This window comes from Diospyros lotus, chromosome 4, assembly GCF_014633365.1.
Source record: "Diospyros lotus cultivar Yz01 chromosome 4, ASM1463336v1, whole genome shotgun sequence".
Lineage (NCBI taxonomy): Eukaryota > Viridiplantae > Streptophyta > Magnoliopsida > Ericales > Ebenaceae > Diospyros > Diospyros lotus.
Window position 1 is genome coordinate 25528566 of NC_068341.1, and position 14635 is coordinate 25543200.

The following is a 14635-nucleotide window of genomic DNA, read 5'->3' on the forward strand; positions in this document are numbered from 1 at the left end:
CACTATTCCGCAACATCTCACATAATGCAAATAACTTGAAAATAAATTATAAATTTACCTCAGTCAATTTAGAAAAGAAAATCGGCCAATCGCCCACACTAGCGATGCCTCCTTGACTGCCATCTCATGCCCAAAATCCTATTTTCGAGCCTCTGGCACGCTCCTTGAGCCCCAAATCAATTTCTAGAACTTTCCCCAATTTTTCTAGAATTTTTCAAGATTTTCTCCAATTTCCAGATTTTTTTTCTATTTTCTTTTTTTTTTTCTTATTTTCTTCTCCTTCTTCCTCCTTCTCCTTCTCCCACACGCGCATAGCACCTGCGTGCATGGCAGCCAGCCATCGCCACTAGCTCCGCCAGCCTCTGCTGCAGCTAGCTCTGCCATCGCCAGCCACTCCTAGCCACCACATGAACGCCGGCCATCTGCCGTAGCAGGCTTCCCTGCGCGCTACAACTCTACAGTGTCCGACCACCATTGTTGCTCCAGCTTCGTCCGGCCATCATAGTCGACCAAATGGCCTCTTGCCGCTGCTGGTTGCGACCTCGCCGACCGCCTCCAAGCATCCCCGCACACCATCAACGCTTGCTGGACCGCCATTGCTGCTTCATCACCGCACAACCACCAACGGCCACGCTCTTGCTGCCACTTCAAGTTGCCACCGGCCGTTGCTTCAGGCCGGCCACCCCTCGGCCGATCTCTCACAATCTCTACTTCTCTCTCCCTCTCTCATTCTCCCGAGCTCCTTCTCGGCCATGGCTCTCACAAGCTCCCTCCTCTCTCTTCTCTCTGTTTTCAAATTTCAAAGAAAAGAAAAGGGCCACTATTACACGCTTGGCCTCCAAGCTTCATATATATATATATATATTACACATTTGCCCTTCCAAACTCTCATTAATTCCACTTTGGAATTTTTTTATTGCACTCGAGAATTTTTGTTACTTGCTCTTGGACCTTCCAAAGCTTAATTAATTAGCATCAAGCCTCCAAATAACTTGATTTCTTCAAAATTAATAACCGACTTTTACTCGATAAGGCCGATTTCGTCCCCGCGCCTGCACGGGACCTTTATTCCACCCGAAAACGCTTCAGGGTTTCCTTACTCGCAAAACCGAACCACCCCTAGGGTCCCCTCAGCTTCCCGAAGATCCCCTACAACCATTCGGTACTGGCACCCATTCAGACTTATACAGAAATTATTTCGAAAATTATTCTTGGTCTGACTGTTGCCAGCGTCGTTAACCTCACCTCAAGACGCTCACCAATCTCATGCCTTCTTCCCGAGGCACTCCCTGTCGTCGTTTCGACAATTTTTATTAATTAATTTCTCGAAATCGACTTTTGGCCTTCCCGGACCACTCGAGGTCCTTTCAAAATAATTGAAAATTATACATTTTTCAATACCATGTAAGATCGGGTATTACAAAGATTGCCATCAGTAATTCTTTGTCATTTAAAGGTTCTCCAATTGCAACTAAGGCATGTCCTATGGTCTTGATTTTCATAATATAATCATTTATAGACAAATCATTCTTTCTTATAGATCTAAGCTATTATCTTAATTGAAAAGATTTGGCAACGGTTTGTTGTGAGTAAAGATTCTCGAGAACACTCCAAACTTCAGCAAATAATTCGCAATGAATAACTTGTGCCAAAACTTCTTTCTTAGTAGTAGAAAACAACTATCCTAAAAGTAATTGATCTGACCTTATCCAATTGAGGTATTCGGGATTTACAACCTAAGCCTCGTGATCGGAATTTCCTGGATCATTGATGTACTTCGAATGTGCTGGAGACTTGTTGATGTATGGCAGCAAGTCAAACGCTCTGATCGTGGCCAATATCTGAGCTTACCAAAACAGATAATTGCTGGAATCAAGTTTGATCGGAACGAAATTGAACTATTTTTGCTATCGCTATAAAGTCGGACTAAGAGGCTGACGATAACGTAGAAACGGAGTTAGGTAAAGAGGAGGAGGAATGACTGAATTCACGATTGGAAGCCATTGACACTTGTCAATTGGCTCTGATACCATGAAGTGAGAGCTTCACAGTCGAAAAAAAGAAACAACCAAAGATGAAAAATACCTCAGAAATGTTATTGAAATGAATGAAGAAAAATAACAATCAATAATTCGAGAGAACTGATCCTCGTATATATACATCAAGTTATGAACTGCCTAACCGCCTAACAAACATTACAACAATTATAACAAATATAATCAGCTGCAACTAAGAGCACAATTGCAGCCTGCTACCGACAACTTATGTCATCCACACTGTTGTAGATGCAATATCCAGAAAATATCAATTGAATATACTGATTTCTCTGTCTCCAAACTCTCTCCCACTTGTATCTGTCTCCTTCTCTCCCTTAGCTTCTCTTCCTCTCTTTCTCCCTCCCGATTCTCCCTCTATTCTCCCTCTCGATCTCCCTGTTTCTTAAGCCTCCTGTTTTTCCCTCTCTTTCTCTAGTTCTTCCTAAAATCTGCCTAATTCTCTGCTGAAACCCTAGTTAATTCTGTTACGTTGTTAGCAGTAGTTATTTTACTTGTATTTTCTGTTAAGCTGTTGAAGTAGCTATATAAAGCTACTAGGGCTGTTTTAGATGCATTATCCAGAAAATATCAATTGAATCTACTGATTTTTCTCTCTCCAAACTCTTTCTCCCACTCATATCTGTCTCTTTCTCTCCCTCAACTTCTCTTCCTCTCTTTCTCCCTCCATATTCTCTCCAATTCTCCCTCTCAATCTCCCTGTTTCTTCCGCCTCCTTCTGTTTTTCCCTCTCTCTAATTCTGCCCTAGTTCTTTCTAAAATCTGCCTAATTCTCTGCTGAAACCCTAGGATCCTAACAAATGATTATATGACAATGTTTCAATACCAAATGTTGACTTAATGTGCTTTTCAGTCACTCACCCTGCATTTATCATGCACTCATTTACATTCACATTAGTTTCCTGTGCAAATGCATGCATTTTGTTTTTATTGTTTTTCTGTTATCTTTTATAGTAACTAGTAAATTATTTCCTATTATAATTTTAATATGTATGTGATAAATTTGAGTTAAATGACAAAAAAAACTTATTTGTCATATTGGTTTCAATTTTCATCTATAGCAATAATGAACTTGAGAAATATATGAGAACTAAAGTGCCATTGTAAGAGACAAAATTCATTATTGGAACAAAAGGACATTTAAGGATGAGGCCTGCTAAAACTTGATTTAGTTATGAAGGACAGTGATTCACATATCATATATATGATTTTATTTTTTTAAAAAGGGCAGTGAGTTAAATATTGTACATATGATGCATTTTTGCGCACACATGATTGATCGTAAAGATAATATATTGAGATACAATCTCTTGCAGATGATCTCCTAGATGATGTTATACTAGGGGAATTATACCATGTTAATTTTTTCTCCCATGTTTAGTAAGAGTTGGGTAAGTTGTAGGATAAATGTTAGACATGGTTCCATGTATAAGAATAAAACTAAAATTATAATTTTTGTTGATGATATTATTGTATATTACCATTATATATTTTAATTTTTTTGATGATATTATTGTATACTACTATCATAAATTTTTTTAGTAGGCATATATGTGCTACCATAATTTTGCTCATTTTCTTTACCGCAACAATAACGACAATACACAAGCCTTAATCTCACTTGGTGAAGTCAATTATGTGAATTCTAACTCCCCAACCATCTCTACCCTCGACCATGTCCTTTGTAAGACTTTTCAATCATTTGCCATGCTTAATAGCTTCCCACCTAGTTCTATTTGGTCTTTTTCTAGCTTTTTTAGCTACAAATTTCTTCCATTTCTTCTACTCGCCTCATAGCTGCTACCATTATTCTTCTTTTCACATGGTCAAACTATCTTAATCATGTTTCATGTATCTTATCTTCAACAAGCACAACCCAATCTTATTAGATCTAATTTGGTTTCTAATTTTTCTTTTCTTGTATGGTTGCACATCCACCGTAACATCCTTATCTTAATGATTCTCATAATTTGCACATATTAGTTAATTGCCTAGCATTCTAAGCCATGCAACAGAAAAGGTCCTATAGTTTGTCTAATAAAACTTCCTTTTTAACTTTAATGGCCCATTTGTTATGTGGATAAGAAAGTGGCAATGCCATCTAACGGGTATAATCACGCTTGGCATCTCAAATGAGTTGGCATAACTTAAGCCCAAGTCTAAATTTATCCCATGAAGTGAGATAAATTTATACCATGTCCAAACACCCCCCCCCCCCCCCCCCCCCCCCCCCCCCAACACACACAAAGTATTGTATTAACTCATCACTATTTTATTCCATGCTTAACTTTATCCCATCATTATTTAATCCTGATACCAAACGGGCTGTAAAGAGATTTTATGATTGCATAAAATGTTGCACACACTCCCCTTTTAACCATCCTATCTTGATTTTATGATTAACAGCATTAATAATCTCTCTTTCTTCTTGAATACGCACAATTAGTTAGATGCAATTATATTATGGTAATGAAACCAAATATCATAATTATTGTAATATAGATCTATTTTTATTTAATTATTATCAATTATGCACTATGATGCTATGTTAAAAAAAATGCCCCCATTGAGTGTAGATCCTTGATCTGCCACTATTTGTGTCGAGTCATTGGCTTTTGACTTTGACTTCACCATTTACCTTCTTCACTTTTTTTTATCCTAAATATACATCTTCAAATCTTCCAAGTTGTGGCGTGCATATAAAGTCTTGTAACAAGCTCTCTTGGTCCTTTCTTGTACCTCCTCACTTCACTGCTATAACTCTTTTTGGCTTGAAGCTATTCACTTTTGACTCTCCTGAAACAGTTTAGACCATGTGTGGAATAGCAGTAGCCATCACAATATATATTGAAAGTTTTGGTAAGTACTATTTTTCATGGAGCACTTATCTATTTACTACTATTATGTTCACGAGAGAAAAAAGAAAAAGTAAAAAAAAAAAGAAAAGAAAGAGCAAACAGGTGTAACAGACAAGCAGAATAGAAGGACTGAAGTAGTGTAGCCCATTTGTCATACCTTCAGTGTGCCAACGACCTACTTTTACATGTGGATCTGTAGATAAGTGAGCATTACCACTTCAACCTGTTTGGCCATTCTTACTTACTTTGCTTATCAAAAGAGTTGGATGTACTTTTTTATTGCTTTTATTTTTTCTTTATGTACACATATAGATGAAGATATGACCAGGATATAGATGGTTGGAAAGCTGGAATTCATGTAGTCAACTGCATCTAACCGGATTAAAGGCTTCAGATTGTTGTTGTTTTTGTAATTCTATAGATGTGTATCAAATATTCATACCCTTACTTTGGGTCCAAAATGCTATAACGTACATAGTTGGCTGATATTAAAGCTATATTTTTGTTCAAGTATCCAAATATCTACATATATTTCAATGAAATATATATAGCTTATGCATATTAGTTATTCATGTTATGTTCGGTCAGTTCCAGAAGCAGAAGTAAAAGAATCATGAGGAGAACTTGCCCATTACTTTCAACTCAATGAAGAACCATTCCATTTCCAAGAATTTGGAGTCAAATTGCAAATTTGCACAGTCAACGTTATTCCTTTTTATTCTCATTCACTAGTTGCACTTCATTTGACATATTTTCTCATATAATTGTTTATTTGTCAAGGAAGAATAGAACATTGGGTTGCAAACATTGATATTTACCTGGCCTTTTCTTGTCTGCGTTACATTCCTTACATTTCCTACCATTATTATTAGCATAAATCTGAGCATTTTTAGGTATGTTGTGCATATGTGTGCATGCATGTGCGTGTTGTTCTTCAGTTCCTTCATGTCATTAATATGCTGGGACTGAGAACAAGTTAAACTCTCAACAGGTACCTCAAAAAGGATTTTTGGTTTTACAATAAACAGATACCATGCAAAGTTGCAGTAATTCAAGATGACTTGTCAGTGAAAGTGTTGAGAGATCAACCAACTACTGATATGGAAAATGTGGAACATAAGCTGGTCTTTTCTATGACCAAGCAAGTGCCAATTGCAGTTGCTCAAGATAATGAGAACAGTGAACAGTCTGTTATCTCTTGCAGGAGTTATTCTGCATCTTTGAATTCGATAGAAAGTTCTGATGGACTCAAGAACAACTTGGCCCCTTTATTTATGTCTATTTCACACGAGCAAAGTTCTTCATCTGATAAGTTAGCCACCACTTCAAAGCTAGAAAAATCAGGTCAGCAAGATTCATATAGCTTTGATTTGACAAAAAACTTTCTGCTATTATCTTTGACTGCTGAGTCTGGCATGCCTAGTTCTTATGCCATTTCATGAATTTGTGCTTTTAATTCTAGTAACTTGGACATAATATAATGGAATATAGCTGCTTTTTATGCATTGGGCTCTTATAAGATGGTCCTTGATTACTGAAGGAATATTGTCTTTCAATCAGTTTTATTCAGGAACATCATTCTGAGTAGTTTACCGTATCTTGAGGACTAGCATACTTAATTGTTTCTGCAAAAATGTTATCTTGTGAGATATGTCTCTCTGTAATTTATCGTACTGTATAACTTAGAAAATGAAAACAGTTTTAGTAATTACACTTCTAAAAATATAGGATGTGGCACTTTGTGGCCTGGAATTTCATTTTTAAAATTGAATGGTTGAAAGCACTAAATGAGTTAGTTAGAAGGAGGTGGATTGCTTTGGGATTTTGTTACCACCATCATATTGTATCCAAGGATCAAAATATTGCTTTGTCATATTGTTTCAATTAATTTTGGAAACGGAAACTTGTTGAAAATGTCTTGGACACATTTCAAAAACACAGGAATGGAGAAAAATTCTGGAAACATAAGGATGTGCTTGGAAATAAAAACTAAAGCCTATATATACATTTTTATTTACTCAAGTTATTACATAATCTCAAATGTTTCATTTCTTCTCGTCATTTTACACTACAGTTAAAAGGTTTATAATGTGGAAATACATTGTATTCAAAATAAAGATTTATCAAGTTGTTAATTTTCTAAAGATGTACAAGGCGATTTGGTTCAATCAAAGTTGGTTTTTATTTTCCTATTCTCAAGGAGGAGTAACAATAAGGTTCATATCATCCTTTCTATTGTCTCATATTCTCTAACAATTTAAAATGTCTCTTTGTTCTCAATTATATCTCTCAAAAATGAAGCAAATTCAAATAATTTATTAGCTATTTGTATTAGAAAAGAAAAAATAATATTTAATTGTGTTAAAATACTGGTGAGTTGTATCCATCTCGATGGGTCTTGATGGAAACATTGGAATTTTGATACTCCATCAATGTGGCATATTGGTTTTCTATGTCACGTTCGGTGTTTCAATAGAAAAGAGAAGGTATTTTTTTTCCTTGAGTACAATGTAAATAACAATATAACTTATACGCAAGGAATAAAATTTTGTTTGGGTAGAATGTATTCATTTTCTAAGAAACTGCTACAAAATAATATTGCAAACTCCATTATTTCATTGAGACATATAATGAAATGCATCAAAACACAAAAGAGTACACGAAACTATAGCTTGTTTCAAAACCTATCATGGTCCTCGAGAAAATTCTCTGTTTTTCTCCATTTGTTATCAAAATTTTCACTTGCTTCTCTAATTATTGCAGATCCAACCCTTAAACCAATGTTCTTTAACTTCTGTTAGTCTTAGATGAAAATCATTCTTACAATTCTTGAAAAGATCTCTTAATCTTGCAGAAAAATGCCTCCTTATCCTCAGAGATCTTTTGTAATTTGTTTATTATCATTCAGTGTTGTTTTAAACCTTGTTCATGAGAACCTTATGCACATTCATAAATATACATTTGTGCTTGACAATGTGTTTGACTTGAAATTAATGTTTCTTGTAGTCAATTTATTGCTAAAATTCATGTTTAATTTTCCTATTGATGACTTAGCAAACATTAGCACTTCTAATTATTTGATTTTATAGATGTTTAAACACTATTTAGTTTGTTTTCCAATGCTTTTGTGTGTTTCCAGGATTTTTCCCCTTTCCCCATGTTTGCTAGAATCTTTTATCTTGTCCTCCATATTTTCAAAATGTTTTGTGTAATGTTTCTGAAACAAGCAAAAAACAGAATGCTTGATTAATTAATTCTCGAGGAATAGGGAAGAATATATACACAAGGGTCCCTTATCTTATCTCCTACATTTTAGGAGAAGATTTAGGATTATTTATCTCCTAAAAACTAGGAACAAACCAAACTTAAAATACAAATTTACAACAACTGCTCTACAAGGATAATGACTTATCCTTATCTTATCAATCTCCTATTTTGACTTTCGAATCTTCTTGATCTCATCCAACACTCCCCCTCAAGCTTAAGAATAGATGCAAGTCATTCCTAACTTGACTATTAGAGATTTGAACCCTGGTTTCATCATAGCTTTTGTGAATACATCTGCAATTTGATCAATGGTTGGAACATAGAATAGAATTATTCCCCCTTCCTCAATTTCACGCTTTATAAAATTCCTATCTATCCTTACATGCTTCATACGATCATATTGGACAGGATTTCTCACAATACTAATAGCAAACTTACTATCACTGTATACCCTTGTAGGTTGAGTCAAAGGTATCTTTAGGTCCTCCATTAACCTTTCTAACCAAATTACCTCACAAACGCCTTGAGCTATTGCTCAAAATTCTGCCTCAACATTGTTGCGAGCCACCACTGATTGCTTTTTATTTCTCCAAGTCACAATATTTCCCCATACCTTAGTGCAATAACCAATTGTTGACTTGTTGTCCTCTTTAGAGCATGCCCAATCTGTATCAACAAACCCTTCAATTCCTCGTTCCTTGGTCTTTTTAAGCATCAACCCTTTCCCAGGTGTCCCTTTTAAGTTTCTAAGCACATGAAACACAGCATTCATGCGCTTCTGTAGGACCATGCATGTATTGACTGATCTTACTTACCACACAGGTTGTGTCGGGCCTAGTAAGAGACAAATAGATCAACCTACCTACTAGCCTTTGGTATCTCTCTTTTTCAACTAGGATATCATCATCCTTCTCTTGAAATTTCCAACCTTTGTCTAATGGTGTACCAGGTGGTTTGCATGTTAGCATCCCTGTGTCTTTTGAGTAAATCCACGGTGTATTTTCTTTGAGAGATAAATAAGCCTTCCTTGCTTCTAGCCACCTCCATTTCTAGGAAGTACCTCATGAGTCCTAGGTCTTTCACCTCAAACTCGACTCTCAGTTGCTCTTTCAATGTCTTGATACCCTGCTTTGTTGACATGAAAGGGAAGGAAAGAAGAAGAGGCGGCAGTGCAGCTTGTTTTGGAATGCTTTATTTAAGGAATGATTTATTTAAGATTTTATCTTGATTAGATAGTTTCTTAAATAGCTTAGGAATCTTTCATAATCCCATTATATCATAATCTTTCCTAAAATGTGTTGTAATCCTTCCTATTGTAAACTTTCTATAGTTGTAATTTCCAACCCTATAACTAGGGATGCACATAATGAATATTCAAGCTTTCTATTCGAAATCTTCATGGTATCAGAGCCACTTCCAATTGCCCTATGATTTCCAGCCTTCATTGCTTTCTTTATTTCAATCCATTCCCCGACCTTCATTGCCAATTCCTTGCTCTTCTTCCTTGATTGTTTCTAGTCGATTGTTACCATACTTTCAGTTGCTTAAGCCTCGAAATTCCTTCTTGTCTTTACCTTCATTGCTAGACCTTTTCCTTTCTGATCATGTCAGAAATATCATAAATAATGCCAGTTTCAACCATGACATCTAGTGAGAATAATGGAGTTGATGCTCTAATAGGAGGTTTTTCTTCCCATGATTTACTAGGGGTGCGTCAGTTATACAGGCTAGACGAACGCAACTACTTACAGTGGGCATAGCTGGTTCGAACTTTCCTAAAGGGGAAAGGACATATTCGCCACTTGACAGAGCCTAGTCCATAGAAATCCGATCCAGGGTTTAATGCTTGGGGATATAGAGGATTCCATGATCATGTCATGGCTATGGAACACCATGCAACTAGAGGTTAGTAAAAATTACATGTTCTTGTCCTCTGCTAAAGATATATGGGAAACGATTAGGCGTACCTACTCTAAGATTCAAGATGCATCAATTATTTACGAGATTAAGATGAAGTTACATATTACTAAGCATGTGGTCTCAACAATCACTGAATATTACAACAAAATGAATAGTTTTTGGCTAGAACTTGACCACTACCAGAACATTAAAATGGAATATGGGAAAGATGCAACCACTCTTCATTCAATTTTTGAAAGGGATAGAGTTGTAAAGTTCTTGGCCGAACTTAATAATGAGTATGATCAACTTCGAGTGCAGATTCTTGGAAGGGAAAAACTTTCATCCCTTAATGAAGTGCTTTCAGTTGTCCGAAGTGAAGAAAATAGGAGGACAGCAATGCTAGGTGATATGACTTCTGAAGAATCAGCAATGTTTACAAACAAATGAGCAGGGTCCAGATTTAAACCACTGTAAGGAAGAGGCGATGTGCAGGGTAGGTTGCATGGAAAGGAAGGTATGTGGATTGATGGACAAAACAAAACGCATAGAACAGAAGGATTATGGTGTTCCCATTGCAAGAGCCCGAGGCATACTCGAGAGACATGTTTTAAGTTGCATGGGAAGGAGGCTATGTTGCAGAAAGAATATGACCTCTCAAAATCAGGCTTATTTTTCAAATAGGCAAGAAGAATTGGTGGAAAAAACCGAGGCAGCACCTGAGTTGGAGCAGAATCAGCTGAAAGCTGATGAAATCAACAAGCTTGCTGATGAAGTTAGCAAACTCAAGATGTTCTTGAAAACTTTTCAGGATGGATCATGCTCTATTGCCCAGCAAGGTAATCAGTCAGGTAATAGTTTCCATTTGAGTTCTTTAACAGCCTCTAAAACCAATAGGAATGATATATGGATGCTAGATTCAGGAGCTACACACCATATGTCCTCTAATCCAAATGTTTTTGATACCTATCAGTCTCTTGTGACACCTAAACAGATTGTTATTGCTAATGGGACTTCTATTCCTATCAAAGGTCAGGGACAAGTCACTCTTAGTCCTAAACTTTATGTTCAAAGAGTCTTGCATGTTCCTAATTTGTCCACTAACTTGATTTCGGTTCATCAACTCGCTAAGGATCTAAATTGTCAAGTCATTTTCTCTCCTTATTCTTGTGAGTTTCAGTAAATGGCTACGGGGAGGATGAATGGAGCTACTGAGGAGAAACATGGGTTGTATGTTTTGATAAAGGAGACCTTGCAGCCTCATCATATTCAGACCAGATTTCAGCCTAAATCAACCTGCACCTCTCAATCTTCTAGTAGTGACATTTGGCTTTATCACTACTGCTTCGGACATCCACATTTTCCCTTACTCAAAGCTATGTTTCCTGTTTTTTTAAACATGTGGATCCTAGTGTTTTTCATTGTGATGTATGTGAACTTTCCAAACATCATCATGTTTCCTATCCTATTAGTAATAAAAGATCCTCACGTCCTTTTGTTCTCATTCATTCGAATGTTTGGGGTCCATCTAGGATTCTCAATTGTTCTAGGGTAGATGGTTTGTTACCTTCATAAATGATTATACTAGAATGACTTGTGTTTTCCTTCTTAAGGATAAGGCTACTGCTAGCACTGTGTTACCGCACTTCTATTCCATGATTCTAACTCAATTTGGTACTCCTATTCAGAAATTTCGAATTGATAATACAAGGGATTATCTTAATCAACATTTACATAAGTTCTTTCAAGACAAAGGGATTATTTATGAGTCTTCCTACATCAACACTCCACAACAAAATGGAGTGGTTGAGCGGAAGATAAGACACCTCCTCAATGTCACTAGAACTCTTCTTCATCATCATAATGTTCCAAAAAACTTTTGGGGAGAGGTTGTCTTGACCGCAGCCTATCTAATCAATCGGGTACCATCTAGGGTTCTTGGGAACAACAGTCATTTCAATGCCTTTCTACATTTTTTCCCTTTCTTAACCTACCTACCCCTCTTCCTTTTAAGGTCTTTGGTTGTGTAGCCTTTGTTCGTGTTCCACCTCATACTCGAGACAAGCTGGATCCTAGGGCACTTAGGTGTCTTTTCCTTAGTTATTCTCCTACACAAAAAGGATATTAGTGTTATCATCCCCCTACTTGGAAATTTCTTGTTTCAAAAGATATGACTTTTGTTGAGTCACAACACTACTTCGATCATTCTACTCTTGGTCTTCAGGGGGAGAATTATAGGATTAAAGACCAAGTGTCCAATCTCCTTCCTCTCCTTGACCTTGGTCCATATTCTTCAACATCAACAGACCCTAAACATTCTATTCCTAATCCTGTCTTTCATACTGGTTTTGTCCCCTTATCTTCGAGTGATCACTCTCTCACTGCCCCAAATGAGTACCCAAGCCCTAAGAAAACTCATCAACCTGGATTATCAACATCTCCAGTAAGGTTCAAGGGCTCTCCTTTTGTGTATCACAAGAAACAATAGTTCATGCCTCATTCTCAGCATGAAACAGCATCTGATCCCCAGCCAGATTCTATGAAGGTTTGTTCCCTTGATCCTGTTCAGTCCTTTGCTACTGATTTGGATATTCCTATTGCCATTAGAAAAGGTGTTAGAAGATGCACTCAGCATCCTCTAGCCAACCATCTCTCCTATCATAGGCTGTCCTCGAGACATTAGTTTTTTACCACTCTAGATACCGTTGTTATTCCTAATTCGGTGGAAGAGGCTTGAAAGGATAAAAAATGGGAACTAGCCATGCAGGAGGAGATGCGGGCATTAAAGAAAAACAACACATGGGATTTGGTACCTAAGCCAAAGTGAGTGGTTCTAGTGGATTGTAGGTGGGTGTTCAACCTAAAGTACAATGTAGACGGCTCATTGGAGAGGTATAAGGCTCGATTGGTGGCCAAAGGCTACACCCAGACATATGGAATTGATTACTTGGAGACTTTTGCTCCGATGGCCAAGATGACCACAGTAAGAATTCTCTTGTCCTTAGCAGCTCACTATGGATGGCAATTACTCTAACTAGATGTGAAGAATGCATTTCTTCATGGTGATTTAGAAGAAGAGGTCTTCATGGAGCAGCCACCAAGATTTAAGGAGGGAAAAGAAGATGAGGTCTGTAGACTTAAAAAGGCATTATATGGCGTCAAGCAGTCACCAAGAGCTTTGTTTGACAAGTTCTCTAAAGCTATGAAGTGTATGGGGTATCACAAGAGTAGAGGAGACCATACTCTCTTCTTGAAGCACTCAGGAAAGGAAAAAATGACTGCATTGTTGGTTTATGTGGATGACATCATTGTGACAGAAAATGATATGGATGGTCAGCAAGATCTAAGGAGCAAACTGGCCCAAAATTTTGAGATCAAAAACCTAGGATTACTTAAGTATTTTTTGGGAATAGAGGTAGCCTACTCCAAAGAAGGTATATTTTTATCCCAACGTAAGTATGTATTGGATCTTTTGAAGGAGACAGGTTTATTGGGAAGTAAAGGAGTATGTACTCCAGTAGAGCCTAATGTGTTATTAGGAGAAGACACTGGCAGCCCACTAGTGGATAAAGGCAGATATCAAAGGTTAGTAGGGCGTTTGATTTACTTATCACACACTAGGCGAAATATAGCCTATGCAGTGAGTTTAATAAGTGAATTTATGCATTACCCGATAGAGAGTCATATGCAGGCCATAAGGAGAATATTGTGCTACTTGAAAACAACCCCAAGTAAAGGAATCTTATTTAAAGTGGGAGGTGCTTTGGATATACAGGGGTATACAAATGCAAACTATGTTGGATCTGTAAGTGATAGGAGATCTATTACAGGGTATTGCATGTTTTTAGGAGGGAACTTGGTCTCTTGGCGAAGTAAGAAGCAGAGCATAGTGGCAAAGTCAAGTGCTGAACCCGAGTTTAGGGCTATGGCACTTGGCCTATGTGAGCTACTATTGATGAGGATTGTGCTAGAAGATTTGAAGATTGATGTCAAGGAACCAATCAAGTTATTTTGTGACAACCAATCAGCCATAAGCATTGCACATAATCCTTTACAGCATGACAGGACCAAGCACATTGAGATTGATCGACATTTTATAAAGGAAAATCTTGAAAAAGATATCATTCAAATTCCTTATGTTTCTTCTGAACAACAGGTAGCAGATTGTTTGACAAAAAGATTGGCAACTAGAAGATTTGAAGATCTAATATGCAAGCTGGGAATGATAGATATCCATTCACCAATTTGAGGGGGAGTGTTGACATGAAAGGGAAGGAAAGAAGAAGAGGCGGCAGTGCAACCTGTTTTGGAATGCTTTATTTAAAGAATGATTTATTTAAGATTTTATCTTGATTAGATTAGTTTTTTAAACAGATTAGGAATCTTTCCTAATCCCATTGTATCTATTGAGCTGTGAGAGTTTTCTAGATACCCTAAAAGCAAGTATTACTTTTTTTATTTTTGTTGTCTTCTGTCAAGATCTATCAGAAAGGTATGGAAATCCTAGATTTAAGGATTCTTGTCTTGGAAAAGTTGTGTAAAACCTGTTTAAGTTTG

At 36.9% G+C, this 14635-nt stretch overlaps 1 protein-coding gene across 4 annotated transcripts in view; it reads left to right on the forward strand.

Moving 5' to 3' along the window:
- Positions 1-14635, forward strand: part of LOC127799564 (serine/threonine-protein kinase CDG1-like) — a 78509-nt gene that overhangs the window by 46160 nt on the left and 17714 nt on the right. For 3 of the 4 annotated variants that reach the window (XM_052333705.1, XM_052333704.1, XM_052333708.1), the window contains exon 4: positions 5904-6256. In XM_052333705.1, coding sequence (XP_052189665.1) covers positions 5904-6256 — 353 coding nt within the window. The remainder of the gene's footprint in view (positions 1-5903; positions 6257-14635) is intronic. The other variant, XM_052333706.1, reaches the window with a different exon arrangement.